At 30.9% G+C, this 22,745-nt stretch overlaps 1 protein-coding gene across 1 annotated transcript; it reads right to left on the bottom strand.

Annotated features, from left to right (window-relative positions):
- Positions 1-1,805: 1,805 nt before the first annotated feature.
- On the bottom strand, positions 1,806-19,096 carry LOC113388087 (beta-1,3-glucan-binding protein-like). The gene is made up of 10 exons (XM_026625498.1): positions 19,057-19,096; positions 11,992-12,045; positions 11,848-11,913; positions 10,811-10,882; positions 9,970-10,118; positions 4,356-4,486; positions 2,817-2,980; positions 2,448-2,705; positions 2,253-2,389; positions 1,806-1,814 (listed from the first exon to the last, which is right to left on the bottom strand). Exons 1-10 carry the CDS (start codon positions 19,094-19,096, stop codon positions 1,806-1,808), a joined length of 1,080 nt encoding a protein of 359 aa, XP_026481283.1.
- Positions 19,097-22,745: the final 3,649 nt, after the last annotated feature.

The raw sequence follows: 22,745 nt of genomic DNA, 5'->3' as shown, positions 1-22,745 counted from the left end.
TAACCTCAAGACTAGTGACATGTATGTCGAACCACGCACATATTTATCATATTTTGATTTTTGCTCAATTTTAAAAAGCATTTCGAGGTTATAAACCTACTCCCGCATTGTACAGAGAAACCACTTTATACTTGTTTATCTATGAGAGAAACGCACTTTTTTTTTTGAAACGCACTTAGAATTTCGTCGCAAAAGTTTTTACCGTTGTACGCTCTTAAGTGATTTCTCATCTAATTTTCACGAGAAATATATATATATATACTAGCAAACCCGACGAACTCCGTTTCGCCACCAGATAGTTTCGTGAGAAAGATGAAGAAATTTTTTGTTTGTTTTATATTTTAAAAGGAGAAATTTGATTTTATTATACAACAGTAACGAATTTATTTTGATTACAAAAATGAAGTGTTTTTTAGTTGAACTTCTCTAAGTAAATGAAAGTGAACCCGCAAATTATCCATTTATGGAAGTGATCTTTGGTAAACCACATTTTTTGTTTTTTGGTCTGACATTAACACAAACAAAGCGGATGGTTTTCCAACTTGTGAACAGGTAACGTATAACTGCCCATGTGAAAAACAATGATTTTCTAAATAATCTATTTGAAATTTATCCCGCAAACACTAAGCAATTGGCCTTGCGACATGTTATTGCGAACGCAAGGCGAACTGGATATTGCAATCGTTTGAAGTCAAACGGAAGACCAGTCAGAATCTTCGGTATGTCACCAAATCGCCAGCAATTTTTGATTGTATGGTGAAATTCAGGGCGTGTACATCATTATTCTTTGCGGCAAGAATTGCTCGTTGACTTAACCAAGCATAATTCTGATAATTCTCACTAATGTCATTACTCGAACTTTTAATTACGGTGCGTAAAGTTCCAGCAGCTTGCATTAAGGCACGATGCCATGCACAACTAATTTTCTTAGCTATAAACCTTGCGAAGCCCGAGACCTTTCCAACGAATGCAAATTTGTCGAAATCGGTTCGTGCGTTCTGGAGTTATTTCGTCAGGAAGGAAAACCCGACTAATTTTTATATATATAATATATAGAAGATAATCTATTTGAAATTATTTAAAACAGTTATTGATTATTTTTATTACTCGAATTTTTAATTACGGTGCGTGAAGTTCCAGCAGCTTGCATTAAGGCACGATGCCATGCACAACTAATTTTCTTAGCTATAAACCTTGCGGAGCCCGAGACCTTTCCAACGAATGCAAATTTGTCGAAATCGGTTCGTGCGTTCTGGAGTTATTTCGTCAGGAAGGAAAACCCGACTAATTTTTATATATATATAGAAGATAATCTATTTGAAATTATTTAAAACAGTTATTGATTATTTTTATTACTCGAATTTTTAATTACGGTGCGTAAAGTTCCAGCAGCTTCCATTAAGGCACGATGCCATGCACAACTAATTTTCTTAGCTATAAACCTTGCGGAGCTCGAGACCTTTCCAACGAATGCAAAATTGTCGAAATCGGTTCGTGCGTTCTGGAGTTATTTCGTCAGGAAGGAAAACGCGACTTATTTTTATATATATAGAAGATATATATATATATATATATATATATATTATATATATATATATATATATATATATATATCTTTGAAATGCAAAGTTATTTTTTGCCGATTGTTTACATTGTGTTTGTGGGATGCATATGCAAAAAGGCGTTTGTAGATGGGCCACTATTTGTGGACAGACAACGGCCACTTGCATAATGCCGTTCTTTGCACAGTAAAGGGTTTTTATCAATTAATCGAACGTTTTATTTACTTATTTTTATCTCGTCATTCATAATGCCTGTTAAAAAACAGAAAACTCCCAAAAAGTGGTGAATTAAGAAAAATTAATTATTGCTGTGAAAGAAGTGAAAATAAATAAAATATTAGAGCGTGGTTTTTCTGCTATTACCAACGTTAGCAAATTGTCTTTTTAACGCAACAATACATCCCTTAAAAACAGAGGGACCGTGGCAGAAGCAGCACAGGGTAGAAAATTGCATGTATACCAGCAAAAGTTTCCAAGAAGGCCAATACTTTACAATCAGCCGTGAAAAAAGCAAAAAATAACACACTTTGGTTTCTTGAAATGAAGACATCAATTCTGATTCTCATGTGTAAATTCAAGATTTTCAAATGTAAAATATATTAGTGGTCAAAATGCCCTTTATCGCAAAATTATAAGAACTATTAAAAAGAATTATTGGACAATCTGTGTTGTGTTTCAAAGCTTACTTACCAGTTCGCTAAACATCGGCATATGATTCTTCCAATTTTCACCTTTAGTTACATCTTGGCTTTGTCCAGATGGAAAATTACCTTTTGGAGGCAATATTACGCCATATTTGATATTATCAACTATGAAACATACATGATCTAAAAGAATACCACAAAATTATTGGAACATCTTAACTAGAAAGTGATAAACACTTACAGGGTGTCCATTCTAGTTCGTATTTATGAAAAGCATTTGCCCAAGATTCCTTATTAACGTTTTTATAAACTTTGGCGGTGATATTCCTGACAGGATCATCGTGTTTAAATAATAAGGCACCACTTAATTCTGAAGATCCAAAGTCGTAATCTGTTTCCTGGGATTTCAGGACTTTATTTCCTCTCGCAAAAGCGATCCTCATGGCACCGGATTTATAGCCGGATCCATGATTGTAATCCTTGGGTTCCAAATTCAAAACTTGTGAAAAAGAATAATTATTAGTTCAAGATAATTCAAATTTACTTATTTACACTTTTAGACTTTTCTGATCATCCCTGATTGTCTCGATCATCCCTAAACTCTACTTACTAGGATATAACCAGTTTCCTTCCGGTAATTTAGCATCGATTTGAATTCTTCCATACCTGAAACTGAATTTAGATCTGATACTGGCAGACACTACTGGTGGTAATATATTATAGAACATGGCCTTCCTTGAGCACTCGCCATATGCCATTGGTGCACAACCGCATCTAGAAAGATATACAGCATATCTATATATAATATAATATATTCAGGTCATGATATTTGTCGCAATACTCGTCCGAAATGATTTGGCAGATATTTATAAAATTAAAAACACTGAAAAACCCACATTTCAGTCAATGAAAACCTGAGTTCATAAAAAAACTTAAATTTACTTAAAAAAATTATTTTACCTAACACTTTTCTTTTGATTTTGTGGTAAATTTTCTTTATATAAATTTACTTAATGCAGAATTAAAAAATAAATAGAAGTCTAAATTTTCATCACAAATCTCTATTTTATAATAGTCATTTTAATGGTCCACTCATTTTTATATATAACTCGAAAAGTGATCAATTCTCGTCTTTTTTGTGGACTTTCTAATTGAAATTTGATCATAATCTCAGTTTAAATTGCTTTCTTTTAGTTTATTATAGCAACTTTAACTCCCACGTTTCATACGGTATCTAATTCCGGGGTTTTTCATCCAAACTAATTAAAATATTTCTATTTTAAGCTTCAGAAAAGAGCTATACGAATAATTTTTTCCTTGCCCAGTAAAGCCTCCTGCAAGCCCATATTTCAAAAGCACAATATTCTAACTTTCCCATGTATTTTTATGCTGGTAACATTATCTTTCATCAAAAACAATTCGAAACTTTTTAATATGGCTTCGGCTTCCTCCAACTACAACACCAGACACAAACTTATTAAGGCGCGCACATATTCAGCTTATAAATAAACTTCCACTCAGTGTCCGAAACTTAGACAACAAAAAATTCCATACTACTTTAGTTAAACTTTTTAAAGAATTAACTTTTTATGACATTACAGAATTTTCTCAATTTGATTTCAATAACTATTTTCTTGCATAATCCTTTGTTTTATCTATGTAATTTGACCATTTGATTTCTTGTACAACCATGTTTTTTATGTTTGTTTATGATAGTTTTATTTATATAATTTTGATAGTTTCTTATTGCTATTTTATTAATTTAATTTTTACGGTTTTAAATCAGTATAACTTTCAACCTTGTGCAAGAATTTTGGACTTGAATGGTGGTCTAATAGACTTTAATATGATGAACTTGATTATGAACCTTCTATTTAATCGAATGTTTTTTTTCATCTCTTTTTTTCAGAGAATCGTGCAACTACTATGAATATTTTAAAATACTTAGCTTTTGTCAAGCTTATGAAGAGAAATAATATTTATTATAAATAAATAAATAAAATAAAATAAATTGCTTCAACTATAGTATTTAATTCATTTATAACATCTTCGCTAAAGGTAAATACAACGCTAATAAAACTTCTTCCCAAATAAATACATTATTCATTAATAATTATTTATTTATTCATCGATTAATAGATTGACTTACGTGCTTGCAAGATCCAATTCTCCGCTTTCAACAAAATCTGCATCATTCAAAACAGTCGGATGAAACATTAAACTTTTATCATTGACGAAAATATTTTCAGGTTTCGCTTGATAAGATACAAATTCGTTGTCCTGTAAAATAAATATAATACTAGTGGTGCATGACATTGTGCCTTAATATGCATATATGGCAAATTGCCGGAACTTCTTGTACCGTAATTAACTTCCCGTAGGGCAAGTTATAGTAATCTCAAAAAAATCGAAAATGAAAATTTTTATATATCATTAAATTTAAAGGTTTATGAATATTTTGGCATACCTTAGAAAAATGGATGTATGTGTGTGCGTGTGTGTGTGTGCGGATACAAATTTTTGTTCTCGAACACGAATCAACCGACTTGAATAATTCAAAAAACATTCGATTCGTATTGATAAGGAGACGTGCTGATTAGTTCTTGGCGAAGGGAGGTCTAGCCGTTCCGAAGATACAGGACAAAAAGTGCCAAAAACGGTAACCCAGTTTTTAAGAGAACGAGGCGTTCGATTTTAATAATTCAAAAAACATTTTACTTGTATTAACAAGATAAAGAACTGATTAAATTTTTGGGAATGCAAGTTCAGCGTTTATGGTCTCTCAATAAAAATAAGTTTAAAAAATGTCATTTGGCGGTCAAAAATGTTCATTGGACTTATGCACATCAAATTATCAGATATTTTATAGAGATTTTCATAATGTGTACACATTTTGTGTAAAGTTTTTTGGTTTCGTACCAAGATTTTTAATTACGGTACGAAAAGTTCCAGCAATTTGCCTTAAGGCACAATGACATGCACCCCACTAGTTAAATATTCGATACATAAAAATATCTAGTGGTGTGTGTGTCGTGTCTTAAGGCAAATTATTGGAACGTCTTGTACCGAAAATTAAAACTGGTGAGTATGGCATCATGCTTTAAGGCAAATTGCATGAACTTCCCGTAACGCACCGAATTGTTCGAGGAATATTAAATGTTTTCAAATAGATTATTATAAATATTGTAACATTGTCTAATATTTATAAGAACTATATAAACTGAATTGCAAAGTTGAAATTATTTGCAAATAATTTAAACAATTGTTTAAAGTATATAAGGCAGCTTCAGAAATTTAGTCAAAATTTAAAAAAAAAGAGACATTTTTTTTTCAAAAGCAATTATTTTGTTAAAACAAGCAGAAATTTCTTTGAATCATTCAAATCGGACGCTTAGTTCATTCGAAAACTGGCATTTTTTGTACATTGTACACATGCTCTGTATCTTCGAAATGGCTGGACCTGCCTTTGCTAAAAACTAATCACCTCTTCTTCCAATTGTTACAAATTGAATGTTTTTTATATCACTCTTTGCTACGTATCTCCGTAACGGCTGGACCTGCCTTTGCCAAAAACTAATCAGCACATCTCCCTATCAATAGGAATCGCATGTTTTTTGAACCATTCAAAATTGTTTGATCTGTGCGCTCGAAAACGTCAACGAAAAAATGCGGGCATACAAAACACACACACACGCACATTAATTTTTTCTGAGGTATGGCAAAATGTTCAGAAACCTTCAAAAGGTAAAGATATGCAAAAATTTTCATTTTCGAAGTTCCACCCATTACTATAACTACCCTAGGGAAAGTTAAAAAAAAACTTTAAAATTTATTGTAAACTTTGAAAAAAGTATCAAAAATCTCAAAAATTAGATTTTTGAGAATTTGTGAAAAAATTTGAATTTTTTGAAAATTTAGATTTTTTATAAATTTCGAAGTTTTCTGAAAATGTTGAACTTTTTCCCGTAGGGCAAGTTATAGTAATCGCAAAAAATCGAAAATAAAAATGTTTATAAATCTTTGCGTTTCAAAGATTTCTGAACATTTTAGCATACCTTAAAAAATGGATGTATGTGAATGTGTGAGCATGTGTGCGTGTTTGTGCAGATACAAATTTTTGTCGACGATTTCGAGAACACGGATCAACCGATTTGAATAATTAAAAAAACATTAGATTCGTAATGATAAGAAGACGTGCTTATTAGTTTTTGGCATGGGCAGATCTAGACGTTTAGAAGATACGGGGAAAAAAGTACTAAAAATGGTAATTCAGTTTTTCAGAGATCGAAGCGTCCGATTTGAATAATTCAAATAACATTTTATTTATATTGACTAAACAAAAAACTGTTAAATTTTTTGGAAAAACAGGTTCAGCGGTTATGGAGTCTCAATGAAAAAAACGTGAAAAAATGTAATTCGGCAAATTATCAGATATTTCATAGAGATTTTAATAATGTGTACACATTTTGTGTCATTTTTTTTTTTGGTTCCGTACCAAGATTTTTAATTTTTAAATTCACGTGTATGGTAACATTCCATTCGTATATAAGATAATGGGACGTGCTGGTTAGTTTTTGGCATGAGCAGGTCTAGCCGTTTCGAAGATACAGCGCAAAAAGTGTCAAAAATGTAATTCTATTTTGGAGAGAACGAAGCGTTCGATTTGAATGATTCAAATAACATTTTATTTTAAAACTCTCAAATTCGTTTTTTAGAGTTCTAAAAGAAAATTGAAACTTTTTCTTTAATTTTAAGTTTTGGTACGGAAAGTTCCAGCAATTTGCCTTAGTTATTCCATGCACCACTAGTTTTCAAAGCAATTGTGCTGCGTGGCTATTTTAATGAAGAAATATATTGAAGCGCGTAAACGCCGCATTGCAGTCTAACGGTTAGATGTTGGTACGGAACCCACAAAAATGTAAACAAAACATACTTAATACTAATATCTCTATACAATATCTAATAATCCGATGTGCATATATTTTGTTTCAAAATTTTTTTGTATAAAACATTTTTTTTCTCAATTTTTTTTTCAAAAAAAATTGTTTTTGTATATCGAAAATAATTCAAATTTTATTTTAAATAAGGTTCTAATATATTTTAAACAAATAATTTCAACTTTGCAATTCAGTTTATATGATTCTTATTAATATTAGACAATGTTACAATATTTATAATAATCTATTTGAAAACATACAATATTCCTAGAACATTTTGTTACGATACGGAAAGTTCCAGCAATTTGTCTTAAGACACGATGCCATACACTGCAACTTAAATTTCTGAAATCGGTTCAGGCGTTTTTGAGAAAACGTCGATCACAGGTTTAATTTGAACAAATGTCAAAAAAACGATACTAATTTTTGCAAACTTTGAAGAAATTTTAAAATTAAACGATATTTTAGTATGATCTATAAGACTATGGTTTCTACGGTCAAAAAAAATATAATGAAGTTTTGTTTTGAAAGAAATCGACGATTACGGCCCTATGACAAGTCATTTAGTTTTAAAAATTTTCAAAGTTTGCAAAAATTAGTATCGTTTTTTTTTGCATTTGTCAAAATTAGACCTTTGATCGACGTTTTCTCATAAACGCGTAAACCAATTTCAGAAATTTAAAAGCCATTTGATGTATCTCAATGAGGACTATCGTTTTGCAGTTGTGAGACAATCTGTCGAGCCATTTCTTTGTAATTTGAAAAAAGTGTTAAACTTTTCGTCCACAGTTAAGCTCCTACCACCGAATCGATTTTAAGTAATCAAAAACTGTTCGAAAGATAGTACGGTAGAGCGGGGCTAGTAGAGCATAGGGGCAATTTGAGCAATCAAAATATCTCGAAAACTATTCACCGTCCGTTTAGGCATTATATGGCGGAAAGATAGAGGTTTGGGAGAAATAAACATCCCGCGATCGCTAGTGGCCGCTTGATAAATAAGTGAGGCTCACGGGCGTTTTGTTTATTTTGAGACCAAAAAGTAAAAAAGTAATCCATTACGAGTTTTCATCTGGTTTAGTCAAATGTTATTTATTTTTAATCAGGTAAATGTTATTCTTCCATATAATTATAGTACTTTTAATATGCACAGAGATTCTGGGTATAATTCTCACGGTTTTTTTTATAAACGCACTTTTATTTTGAAATTCCGAGCTGGGCATAGTTGCTAAATTTGTTTTGTCACTAAGACAATTAGCAATCAATTCCAGAAATTAGTTATTATTTTTAAGATTTAAGCTAAGTCTATGAGTAATAATATAAAGAAATAATGATTTTAAACAAAAATACTGTATATAATGGTAAAATAATTTCTAAGATACGATATTGTTTTGTTGATTCTACTTTTCGTTAATTATTCAAATCAAATTACTGTAAGTTTTATTTTCTCCGTCAATAAAGACTATAAAAATAGAACTAGTTATTAAAAACTTATTTTATTTCATCTCTAATCGACATTGAACCTATGATTTCATTCTTTTTTTCTTAGTGCTCAAATTGCCCCACCTATGGGCTACATTAAGCATACTTGACTTTTTGCATTTAAACAGCTGTAGCTTTTAAATTTTAGTTATTACCAAAAAATAGTATTAACACTTTTCTTAAGCGATAAACAACAAATCCATTAAGCCATATAGCAATTTATTGAGACTTTTCATTGAGGAGCTACATCCGTTTAAGTAAAAATTTGCTCAACTAGCCCCGCCCTATCCTATTTGGGTATGATACTGATTAGTTTTAGGTGAAAATCTACCGAGCCGTTTTCTTGTAATTAACTGTTGAGAAAAAAAATGTATGCCGATTTTCATGAAACTTTTTTTGGCGATATATATCATGGTCTTATAGACCAATTACTGAAATATTACGGCTTTACAACAAGTAGTTTAATTTTAAAAATTCATCAAAGTTTGAGAAAATGAGTAGTTTTTTTGACGTTTGTTATAATTAAAATTAGATGATTTACTTGGTATAACGATATAGTACTTGGTCTCAATGCACATACTAAATCATTAAAGTCCTACGGAAACTGGTTTAATTATAAAAATTATTGATTTTTTTTAAATTGGCTTGTAGAAAATACTAAGTGTTCGTTCGTTTTCAATTATGTGTAATAAAATCACTCGGAATACTTTCAATCACTCATGAATTAATTTATTTTTTATTGATTAAGTTGATTATTTACTCATATCGGGAAGTACATGTAACTGGCTTTTCATTTAATAGAATAGATTTTGGTTGCATGAATTAGTCGAAGTACTTGAAGTTTGGGCTAAATTGTTTTTGTGTTAATAATTTAAAAAAAGTGAAATGCGAATCAAGAGCAAGGCACCGTAACCATATCTACAAGCATATCACTAAATAGAGGCTTTAGTGATGAAGAATTCAAAATTTATTAGCACACCAAGGAATGGATATCATACGATAATTATCTTGGTCAAAAAGCAATAACAAATGAAAACAATCAAACCAGGACTAACTGGTAGAAAGAATCCGGTGTGCATTTTGTGCGACTGATTGGAAGTAATTTGTTTCCGTATGGTAAAACATTAAAATATGTCTCCCGTCATAGAGTCTTGATTTGGCGCCATGCGATTAACATAGTTTTCTTGATTTGTAAAATTTTTGTAACAATAAAAAATATGGCTTTTTTGGCAAATGAATTTGGGACTTTCATGAAAAGGGCATTATAAATTCACCAATAAAATATACAACATAATCCCCGCGGCGCTTTGAAATAAGTTATAAACAATAATAAAAATTCTTACATACCATATCAATATTGGCCATATGACAATCGTGCTTCCATTTCGTCCTATCTAATTTTCCTAAAGTAAAACTTTCTTCAAAGATCAACTGGTCTTTGCAAATCTTACCTTGTCCTGGTACGAAAGTAGCAGATGGCTCACAAGATGGCGGTTCTGAAAAAAAATTTCTTGTATACTTAAAAGAATTACATAAAAAATTTAATTATTTATGAATGAAATATATATAGGGGAGGGCATAGTAACAATAATTTTATTTGAGAAGGCGATAGAAAGGAGAGAAGTGCTGAGATAAAAAGTATAAATTATTCAATTCATTTTTAAAATTAAATTTAGGTACAAGAAAGTATATGAAAGAAATAAAAGAGGTACCATTTACAGCGTTATCATATTAAAGATATTGTTAGAAAAGTGCTAAGATACCAATGAGAGCTTAATTTATAAACTGGCAGAAAGCTTCCTAGTAAACTATTATAGAGATATTAAAAGTCTAAATATAAGGATGATCCCTAAACTGTATTTGAAACAAATTACATAAAATGTTAAATTTAAAACAACTAGAAACCAATAGCGTAGAAGTCGGAATAAAACTGTGGCAACTATATTGCTGGTAATTCTTATGAATTGGATGCATACTATAAAGTAATCACGAACTGAAATAAATGTACCAACATTTCAAGAACTTAATATTTCTCTTTACTTTTTGTTATCTTACTATAAACGTTTAAGATAACAAAGACAGCTATACCAAAATAATCCTAAAATATTATTGACCACGACTTGCTTATGAATAAACAGATGAATAAATCTGCTCAAAGTTTTATGAATTATATAAAAGATCTGTTTACCTTTACTAAGCCTATCTCTAACATCTAAGTCTTGATTAGGAATAGGTTGACGAATTTGATTTCCAGACCCGGCTAAAATAATAAATTTAATATGAATTATTCAACTTTATTATAAACTAGCTGTAAGTGGAATTCTGTCTTGAGGCAATTATGGCATCGTGCCTTGAGGCAAATTGCTGGAACTTCCCGCACCGTAACGAAATGATCGAGGAATATTGAATGTTTTCAAATAGATTATTATAAATATAGTAACATTGTCTAATATTTATAAGAATTATATAAACCGAATTGCAGAGTTGAAATTATTTCTAAAGTATATTAGAACTATAGTCAGAATTAAAAATAAAATCTGAAATATTTTCGATATACAAAATACTACAAAAAAAAAAAAAAAAAAAAAAAAAAAAAAAAAAAAAATTTTTTTTCCAAATCAATTATTTTGTTAAGACAAGCAGAAAGTTCTTTGAATCATTTAAATCGGACGCTTAGTTCTCTCAAAACTGCCATTTTTTACATATTTAGGTCCGTATCTTCGAAATGGCTGGCCTGCCCTAATAAACACTTCTCCCAATCATTACTAATTGAATGTTTTTTAGATCATTCAAATCGGATACTCCGTTCGCTCAAAAATTCGATTTCTATTTTTTGCACTCTTTGCTCCGTATCTCCGAAACGGCTGGACCTGCCTTAGCCAAAAACTAATCAGCTCTTTTCCCAATCAATAGGAATCGAATGTTTTTTGAACCATTCAAATCGGTTGATCCGTGCGCCCTAAAACGTGACTGGAAATTTGTATCCACACATACATACACACACACACACACACACACACACACACACACACACATCCATTTTTTCTGAGGTATGCCAAAACGTTCAGAAACCTTCAAAACGTCGAGAAATGTAAAAATTTTCAATTCCGATTTTCGGCCCATTACAATAACTTACCCTACGGGAAGTTAACAAGTATAACTATTTACATAATATGTGATGAACAAAGTAATAAAATTCGTATATTAATAAATAAATATACTGACAATTTGATGTACCAGGCATCTGTCCATTAGAAACTTTTGACGGTTGGTTTCCGTTAGTTGGATCCACTAGAAAATGGCAAAAGATGTTAAAATTGAAAAAAGGAAGATATTTGCATATGGTTTTATTGTTGAAAAAATAATTACCACTCAATAATTCGCCTATTGCATTGGATGCTGGATTGTGACTGATGGTTTGAACTGAAAACAATAATATTAATAAATTTCTTTAAAGCATTTTGGTTATCAGAAAATTTGATTGCAAGTCATTCGTAAATTTATGCAATTTTGATTTTCAGTATAAATTACGCATAGAAAATTAAAAAAAAGTTTTAACACAAGTATTTATATTTAGCCTGTTGGTAATTATATTAATTCAAAGTAAAAAACTGTTAGGTTAATAATATGTTGCGTAACGTATAATAGTTGGGTTAATAAAACGTGGTAGTTAGGGGCAAGTCCCGTAACGCCGGACAGCACCAAGAACCGGACACTCTATTTAACACGTATTATTTAAGCGAGTATAAATCTTTTTATATCAAAATACAAGTAAAGTGGGCGCGGGGGGCACACAGGTACAAAATCACGCGCCAAACCTTGCCTGTGACGCACACGGCCACGGCGGAAGCAACCGTTTGCTGTTTTAGGCACAAAATCACGGCGTCACCTAAATATCAATGGAATTAATTCTAGTATATTTATTCATTTACATTTGAGTGGCATTCAAAAATAAAGGTAGTACTTGATTGTTACCCGTAAAATGGTAGAATAATATTGATATTTTAAACAATTTTAGTAGGTACCACCACATGAACGAACATGCCTGTCCCTTTGGTGTGGCCCAGCCAAAAGGGTGGATGAATAGTGACTTTTTTTGCAATTTCTAAGAATATTTGTCAAAGACACATGTGCAGACATTCCAATGTGTGAAGATGGCTTCATCAGTGAAGTGATCAATGCAGGTTATTTTGAAATGTGCGGTACTAAGTGCCACTGTTTTAAATCATATTTTTTGATACCAATGTTTGAATAATAGTATTAATTATTTTTTAGCAACTAGTGGGGTGGGTGGCATCGTGCCTTAAGGCAAATTGCTGGAACTTCCCGTACCGTAACGAAATGTTCGAGGAATACTGAATGTTTTCAAATAGATTATTATAAATATTGTAACATTGTCTAATATTTATAAGAATTATATCAACTGAATTGCAAAGTTGAAATTATTTGTTTCAACAAAAAACTAAAAAAAAAAAAAAAAAAAAATGAACAAAATTTTTTTTTTCCAAAATCAATTTATTTTGTTAAGACAAGCAGAAAGTTTTTTGAATCATTCAAATCGGACGCTTAGTTCTCTCAAAAACTGCCATTTTTTACATATTTAGCTCCGTATCTTCGAAATGGCTGGGCCTGCCTTTGCCAAAAACTAATAACACTTCTCCCAATCATTACTAATTGAATGTTTTTTTAGATCATTCAAATCGGATACTCCGTTCTCTCAAAAATTCGATTTCTATTTTCCGCACTCTTTGCTCCGTATCTCCGAAACGGCTGGACCTGCCTTTGTCAAAAACTAATCAGCTCTTTTCCCTATCAATAGGAATCGAATGTTTTTTGAACCATTCAAATCGGTTGATCCGTGCGCCCTAAAACGTGACTGGAAATTTGTATCCACACATACATACACACACACACACATACACACACACACACACATCCATTTTTTCTGAGGTATGCCAAAATGTTCAGAAACCTTCAAAACGTCGAGAAATGTAAAAATTTTCAATTCCGATTTTCGGCCCATTACAATAACTTACCCTACGGGAAGTTAAAAAGATTGCGGTTTTGTTAATTTAGTTTGATTTCTAACTTTGTTATCTAACATAAATCATAATTTAATAAACATTTCGTAAAATATTTTTTTAATTTTTATGACAGTGTTATGCCGACACCAAAAATGTTGAAATAAAGAGAAGTGTATCTTACGAAGTGAAAATTATTTTATTTATTGTGTCTTTTATTTTTTCGAGCATTTTTTTATTTCTGATATAATTACAGCATAATTAGTTCTATAGAATAGTAATAGAAAACAATTAAAAAGATTTAATTATAATCGATCAAAAAGGAGGTGAAAATCTAAATGAAGCACAACCTTATAGCTGACGCATTTGCTATTAATTTAATTATAATTTATGTATTCTAGTCTTGCAAACTAGTGTCTGAGTGATTTTCGATTTATATAAATAATCTATTTAATCAATATCATTTGTGTATGTGATTTACTTATCTATTTGTTTGAAGGCCTACTTACATTTAAAATGACTTTCTGTAGGGTAAATTATTGTAATCGCCCGAAAATCGAAAATGATAATTTTTGCATATCATTACGTTTCAAAGGTTTCTGAACATCTTGGCATAATTTAGAAAAAATGTATGTATGCATGTGCGTGTGCATGTGTATGAATACAATTTTTTGTCCACGTTTTCAGGAGCACGGATCAACCGATTTGAAATATTCAACTATAGTACATGGCATCGTGCCTTAAGGTAAATTGCTGGAACTGCCCGTACTTTAATAAAATATTCGAGAAATAATAAATGATTTCAAATAGATTATTATAATTACTGTTACTTTCATTATTTATATTTAAATGATAAAATATAAGAGCTTATAATTTGTTTGACGACGTTTATATATGTCTACATGAAAAGTAAATAAACAAGAGTGGATCAAGCGAAATTAGAATGAATGAACTTATCTCAACTTATATAAACTGAATTGCATTTTTTTTTATTTGAAGTATATAGGAGAGTTTTAGGATTTTAGCTAGAATTAAAATAAAAGTAAAGATATATAAAAAAGTGTCATTTTCGATTATATTTCCTAAGGGAAGATAATAAGGGAGGCACAATAATTTTTTTTATTAGACCGGGTGGCGTGGTTCGAAAAAGGTTGGAAAACACTGGCTTAACCTATTGCCGCACAAAACTGATTAAAGCAACTTGTTTCCGAACTTAAGGAAAAGTAAAAACATTTTCTGAATTTTGTGCTAAATTATTCCGAATAACCTGAAACTTAAAATGGGCGAAGTTGACTTTCTGATAAACTTTTTCAAATCATTCCTAATCTTTTCTTTTACAGCATTACAATTACTTAAAGTAAACTATTAAATCCTAACCTGCAAAATTAGGTGTAGCTAATATATTCGTCAGCAAGCTGCAGGTGCACCAATTAAATAACAATATCACACAGAACAAAATTATATTAAAATTAATTATCTTCATTTTGAAGTGGTTCTAACCAAAATATATTTTAATACTAAAAAACTTGTTTCAATAAAAACTTTTAAAAACTAACACAACCTATCTCGCGTGTGCAATTTAATTTATAATTTTTGTTGCGATAAATCATATGACCTCGAATTTGTAAAAAAATGAAAAAATAAATTATCAAATCATTAAATTGTTATTTTAAATTATTTAAAAAAATATATAAACAATATGTTCGGTTGAAAAAGTTTTATCGCAACGGGTTTTTTAGACAAAGTTTATCACTAATTGATGACCTTAAAGATAATTGAATTATTTATGAAATATTTTTAAAAACGAATTGTAACTTTATTTCCTATAATTAGTATTATATATATATATATATATATATATATATATATAATATATATATATATATATATATATATATAAATACATATGTGTATGTTTAAATATATAAGGACTCCATCCACAGAGCATTTGGTTTAAGACAAGTTTCCAAGGTAAACTTTAGGCAATTTAGAAATGATAACCTAAGAACCACGTTTCTGGGACCACGGAACAACCGATTTGAGATATATAATCTATTCCCAATGATAAGGGGGCGTACTGATTAGTTTTTGGCAAAAGTCAGTACAGCCGTTTCAGAGATATAAAGCAAATAGTACAAATAATGGAAATTAAGTGTCGAAGAGAACGGAACATCCGATTTGAATGATCCAAAAAACATTCAATTCATAATAATTTTTCTCACTTCTAACTTTATTGTAATTTATTATATTGTAATCGGATTGTGAAAACAAGAAATAAAAAAAAGAAAAATCGTAATGACAAGGAGAAGTGATGAGGAGCTAAAAGTGTAAAAAATGGCAGTTTTTGAGAGAACAAAGCATCTGATTCAAATGATTCAAAAATCATTTTGCTTGTGAAGAAACTATTAGTTTAGTAAAGCAAAAAAATTTGTTTTCCAAAATTTGATTTTTTTATTTTTTATTATAAACAATTATTTGGATTTCAATTTTAACTCTAGCAAAAATTCTTAAACTCTCTTAAATACACCAATTACTTAATTTTATCTTTGAAATTTAGTTTATATAATTCATAGAAAATGAGATTAGATCCTTCATTCTTACTCCGCTTCATTAAGTTTTGGTTATTTAGTTTTCATGTAAATAGGTATAAACGTCGTCCAACTTCTAAGAACTTATATTTTGTCTATAACATACGAATAGTGAAAGTCACTGTATTTATAATAATCTATTGGAAAACATTTAATATTCTTAGAATATTACACTTACTGTACTGTAATTCCAGCAATTTGCCTTAAGGCATGATGCCATGCAGCACTAGTTTTAATTTTTTTAACTAGAAACAAACGCTTGCTTAGGACATGAATTGTATTAGGACATATACACTGTATGTCGTAAAAGATGTAGGCCCATTATACCGCACAATAATATTTTTTTATTATTCAACAATTTGTCCTATGCGTATAGCATTTTATAATGCACGTTTAGCTTTAAACCTCAAACTATTATTCAGCAATGCAAAAAAATTATTTTTAATATTTATTATTAATTTATTAAAACTATTCGTATATGTTAATTATAAATAAAACGGCTCAGCCGATCGTCACGCAAAACTAATCAACGCAAGTTCATATTGAGTTTCGTCAAATGGCTTTTGAGATTTTGAAATTGATGTACTCATTGTTTGAATATTGCCTAGAGATATATAAATACATTATTGAACACATCGCCCGATTGGGCCATGTATAGAATCCTTAATATTGTTTTATGTCTTTATCATGGTATATGGTAATTTAAACATCCAAAACTTTTATAGTTTTTCTGGTAATTTTGTTTCATAATTCTTAATATATAAGGGTTTTTAGCTTATTCTTGACATTATTCATTAACAAGGTAATACCCATAATTTCATAAATTTATCTTTCGGGAAAAAACCGTTTCAATTCAATGTCAGCATTTTTACGTGCGACTCAACCCGGAACGGTATTCAAAAAATTATTTAAGCATTGTTAAAGACTTCAATGAATATTTACAATTAAATACCCATATGGTAAGTTATAGTAATCGCAAAAAAAAATCGAAAGAAAATGTTACTAGAACTTTTCGCAATTTAATTTTATTTATTTATTTATTTTTTGACTTGCCTATGCCAAAAACTAATTAGCACGTCTCCTTATCAATACGAATCGAATGCTTTTTGAATTATTCAAATCGGTTGATCCGTCTTCCCGAAATTTTCGACGGAAATTTGTATCCCCACACACACACATACACACACACATACACCCATACATACACACACCTTTTAAGATATGCAAACATGTTCAGAAACCTTTCAAACGTAAAGATATACAGAAAATTTTATTTTCGACTTTTTGCGATTACTATAACTCAACCTAAGGGAAGTTAATAAAATTAAAATCCGATATATTTTTGATATCCAAAGAATTTTTATTTGAAAATTTAAAAAAAAATGCTTTCCCCAAAAATAATCTTTACACCAGTACAAGCAAAGGCTTTTTATTCATTCAAATCGAATGCTTGGTTCTCTCACAAACTGCCATTTCTTGCACATTTAGCTCAGCATTTCCAAAACGGCAGTATCATTTTTGGCCAAAAGCTAATCATAACTTCTCCTCATCATTACGAAAGGAATGTTTTGAATCATTTAAATCGGATGCTCCGTGCTCTCAAAAACTCGATTTCTATTTTCTGCACACTCCGAAACAGCTGGACAAACTTTTGCCAAAAACTAATCGATATATCATACTACATACACACATATATACTACAAACACTCATAACTATACACAATATCCATTTTTCTAAGATATGCCAAAATTTTTAGAAACCTCTGAAACGTGAAGATAAATATGTTCATATTACATTTTTGACCGATTACTAGAACATACCCTAAAACAAAATGTGTAAAATACATGCTTTTCCAAGTGATGTAAATTGTATTGCTTAATTGCTTTCATAAATAAAGCGTATGCCGGTTTGTGGTTAAGTGTACGTCGCTGATAGCTTATCGACTTATTGTCTAACTGTTAAATAAAGTCTACATAGCATTAAAATCAGTAGATCACCATGCATTTAGTTACTACTCATTTTAATTAAATTACCACATAATATTACGTGCGACTTGCCAATTTTCATGTTTTTCGGACGTTTCAAGTCATTCTGATTCGTTTTGTAGCCAAAATTAAAAACGGAATGTGCATGAGTATGAATTTGTGTGTATGCTTTTTTTTTTATTTTCATCTAAACTACAACTGCCTGAAAAGGCATTCAGTAAGTGTTGTGATTAGTTATTAAATATGTTTTTAGAATACTACCCATTGGTAGTATTTCAAGTTAGAATAATAAATATAAATGTGTGATAATAATTGCAAGCAGATAATAAATATAAATATGTGAGAATAATTACAAGCACTATACTAAATATATAACTATACTAAATCTAATGTATCTTCTTAGTCTCTTGACAGTGTTCGCAGAAAGTAGGTCATTTGCTAGTTCATTTGGATGATTCTCCAATCTTGGCTTATTTTCGCAGCAAATCTACTAATTTCTTCCGCGATTGTTTGTATGATGCAGTCCTGATGAACAAGCCAATTAGGTACATACCTGGGAGCCTCCAGTATTTTTTGAGGATCTTGTTTTGAGCCCTCTGTAAGACGTTTATATTGGTTTGACTGGCACTTCCACAGAGAGAAAGGCCGTAAGTCCAGATTGGTTTTAAGACGACTTAGTATACAAGAAGCTTGTTGTATGTGGATAGTTTGGACTTCGGACCCAACAGCCAGTAAAGTTTTTTGAAATTCTCTTCAAGCTGGAAACGTTTTTTCATTATATGATTTTTCCACGTAAGCCGTCTGTCCAAATGATACCCCAGGTATTTTACATGTTCAACCTGAAGAAGTTGAACCCCATTGATTGAGACGGGCGGACATGTTTTCATTCTTAACGCGAAGGTGATGTGTGATGATTTCCGATTGTTAATTCCAAGTCGCCAAAATTTGTGCCACACTTCTACTAAATTTAAATGCTGTTGCGTGGCATTAGACGCAGCTGTAGGGCTTAGATAGAATGCAGATATCATCTGCAAAAGTGGCGATGTGGGTGTCAGCTGTGGTAGGCATGTCTGAGGTAAATAATAAAATTAATGTGGGACCCAAAATGCTTCCCTGTGGTACGCCTGAGTTTATTCAGAGGAGAGTTGCAATGTGATATATTAATAAAAAACTGTCGGTTTACCAGGAATGATTGAAGCAGTTGGTATAAATTAGCTGGGAGGTTTGTTTTTATCTTGTAGAGGAGACCGGTGTGCCACACCTTATCAAAAGCCTGTGAGACATCTAGAAATGCAGCTGAGCAATATTTTTTTTCTTGTAAATATGAGTTGATTTCCTGGACTACTTTGTGAGTTTGTTCGATTGTTGAGTGGAGTTTCCTAAAGCCAAATTATGCGGATTGTGTTCTTGTTACTCAAAATTGCATGGATCTTCTTAAGCAGTAATTTTTCAAAAATTTTAGACAAGATGAGCAGTAATCGGCCTGTAGGATTCCATCAGAGAGGGATCTTTGCCAGGTTTTGGTATTAGAATTATTTTTGCAAATTTCCAGGAACACGGAAATACTTTTAGTCTGATAATGGAGTTGAACAGAATGGTTAGAAATCTCAAGCCTTTTTGTGAGAGATGCTTCAGCATATGTATCGTGATTTGATCATGGCCAGGGGCTTTGCCTGATTTTGACTTCGTTATTTCAAGTTCTACTTCAGAAAGGGAAAAGCGGGTATCTGAATGGTCGCCGTATGTTAAAGAATCTTTTAGATTATTGTGAATAAACTCTTCTTCTTGGGTACTGCATTGCTGTCGCAGAGGATGAAAAATTTGTTCGAAAAAGTTGGCAAACGAGTTGGCTTTATCCTGTTCATTTCTGACCCTAGTGTTGTTTGCTTCTTTAATAGCTGGAACAGATATAATTGGTTGTTTAAAATTTTTGATGACTTTCCACAGTGAGTAGTTTGTGTCTGAAATAGCTGATAGATTTTTCAGTTTGGTTTCAAAGATCTTATTGTTGTGTTCTCGAAAACAGGTTTTGAGCTCTTTGCAAGCTTTTTTTAATTTTGATTTGTCCATCGGTGATCTTGTGAGTTGCCATTGTTTCCGAAGTCTTCTTTTAATAGCCACTTGTGTGTATGCATAGGTATTTCGGCCTGGTCGCTTTTTTATAAACCACCATTGTTTACATTTTTTGACCATTTTAGTGAAACTTTTAAAATAAACGTCCTGAAATATTAAGGGTCTACAAAAATTGTTGAATTCTAGAAATTCATTAACTCCAACAAATAACGGGTTGCGGTTACGAGGTTGCGACAAGATGGCCATTTTAGACAATACACAGTGTATGTATTGGCGTGTGGTTTTTTGTTAAAAAATGAATGCATAAAACTCGCCAAAAATAACAACTATGTTTGACAAATACGTATCCAATTTAATAATCAGCAAAGTTAACATTTTATTCAAAACATTAATGAATATTTACAATTAAGAACCCCTAGGGTAAGTTATAGTAATCGCAAAAAAACTCGAAAACTAGTGGTGTATGGCATCGTGCCTTAAAGCAAATTGCTGGAACTTTCCGTACCCTAATGAAATGTCCGAGGAACATTAAATGTTTTCAAATAGATTATTATGAATACTGTAACATTGTCTAATACTATTTATAAAACTATATAAACTGAATTACAAAGTTAAAATTATTTATTTGCAGTGTATATGTGATATATAAGTATATACCTAGTAATTTTGGAAAAACAAAATTTGAATTTTTTTTTCAAAAGCAATCATTTTGTCAAAACAAGCAGAAAGTTTTTTGAATCATTCTGCCTAAAACAAATCACCACTTCTCCCCATCATTACGAATTGAAAATCGGATGCTCATCCGTTCTCTCAAAAACTCGATTTCTATTTTCTGCACTCTTTGCCTTGTATCTCCGTAACCGCTGGAATTGTCTTTGCCAAAAACTAATCAAAATATCTCCCTATAAATAGGAATGTTTTTTGAATCATTAAAATCGGTTGATCCGTGCGCCTGAAAACGTGGACGAAAAAATGCGTTCATACAAAATACACACACACATACATCCATTTTTTCTGAGTTATGTCAAAATGTTCAGAAACTTTCAAAACGTGAAGATATGCAAAAATTTCATTTTAGATTTTTGGCCCATTACTATAACTACCCCGCGGAAAGTTAAGATATTTTTAAAAACTTTTAGAATAATTGTCAAATTTATCAAAATTTTCAAAATACCAAATGTTTTCAAAAATTTCCAAATTCTCCAAAAATTAAAATTTCCAAATTCTTCAAAAATTAAAAATCGTTTTTTTTTCAATAGTTTAAAAAAAATTAAAATTCTGAAAAAAGAAAATACCAAAAAAACCCAATTTTTGAAACTTTTCTGAATTTTCAAAAAAATTAAAATGAAAATTTCTTTTAACTTGTAAACATACACATAAGTTGATTGTAGGATACGCTCGTCGCCCAATTTAATAGTGGTAATTTGTAAGTGGCTTTTTGCCTTAAGACAAAAGACAAGTTACATGAACTTCTCGATATGTGTAAATAATCGACTCAATCAATAATAAATATAAAAATTTATGAGTGATTTATAAGTATTCCGAGTGAATTTATTATACATTATTGAAAATCGAACAACTCGGAGCATTTTCTGTAAGCAATAATTTGCATTTTCGGTTTTTGGCCCATTACAATAACTTACCCTACGGGAAGTTAAAGAGCATTCGATTCCTATTGATAGGGAGATGTGAGTTGTTGGCAAAGCAGGTGCAGCCGTTTCGAAGACACCGAGCAAGATCTGCAAAAATGACAGGTTTTGAGAGAACTAAGCATCCGATTTGTATGATTTAAAAAAACTGCTTGTGTTGACGAAACGATTGCTTTTGGAAAAGTTTTTTTTCAATATTTTTTTAACACGGAAAATAATTCGGATTTTAATTTTAATTTTAGCTAAAGTGCTAAAGCTCACTAATATACTTCAAGTGAATAATTTAAACTTTGCTATTCAGTTTATATAATTCTTATAAATGCTAGACATCACCTTCATTTTGACTTTGATTGATTGAGTTTTTTTATTTACTTTTCTGTTAACATATATAAGTTGCAGAATTTATAATACGCTATTTGAAAGAAATTTAATATTTCTCGAATATTTCATTACAGTACGGAAAGTTCCAGCAATTTGCCTTAAAGCACGATGTCATAAAACACTTATTGAACCATTCAAGTCGGTTGATTCGTACGCTCAAAAACGTGGACAAAAAAATTGCGGACATACAACACACACATACACTCACATAGACATTCATTTTTTCTAAGGTGTGCCAAAATATTCAGAAACCTCTGAAACGTGAAGATATGCAAAAATTTTCATATAATAAATGCGATTACAATAACTTACCTTACCGGTAGTTAATAAGGTGGGCGCTGAGTAATATGTTTTCTGGAAAGGAGGCGATAGGTGATATGAGTTTGGGGAAAAATGCTCTAACTAGTGGTGTTTGGATTTGTGTC

This window comes from Ctenocephalides felis, unplaced genomic scaffold, assembly GCF_003426905.1.
Source record: "Ctenocephalides felis isolate EL2017-DRISC unplaced genomic scaffold, ASM342690v1 CF-g0.4_SCAFFOLD_00845, whole genome shotgun sequence".
NCBI classification, from domain to species: Eukaryota; Metazoa; Arthropoda; class Insecta; order Siphonaptera; family Pulicidae; genus Ctenocephalides; species Ctenocephalides felis.
Note: the sequence above shows the minus strand (reverse complement) of the source record. Positions and strands in the feature narration are given on the sequence as shown.

Bases quoted from the DNA above. Each gene is read 5' to 3' on its own strand.
- LOC113388087 (XM_026625498.1), bottom strand. From the start codon at position 19,096: ATGTCCGCCCGTCTCAATCAATGGGGTTCAACTTCTTCAG. The intron at 11,914-11,991 runs GTAATTATTTTT...GCCATTTTCTAG, and splicing joins AATAGGCGAATTATTGAGTG to TGGATCCAACTAACGGAAAC. The intron at 4,487-9,969 runs GTATGTAAGAAT...TTTATTTTACAG, and splicing joins ATATGGCCAATATTGATATG to GACAACGAATTTGTATCTTA.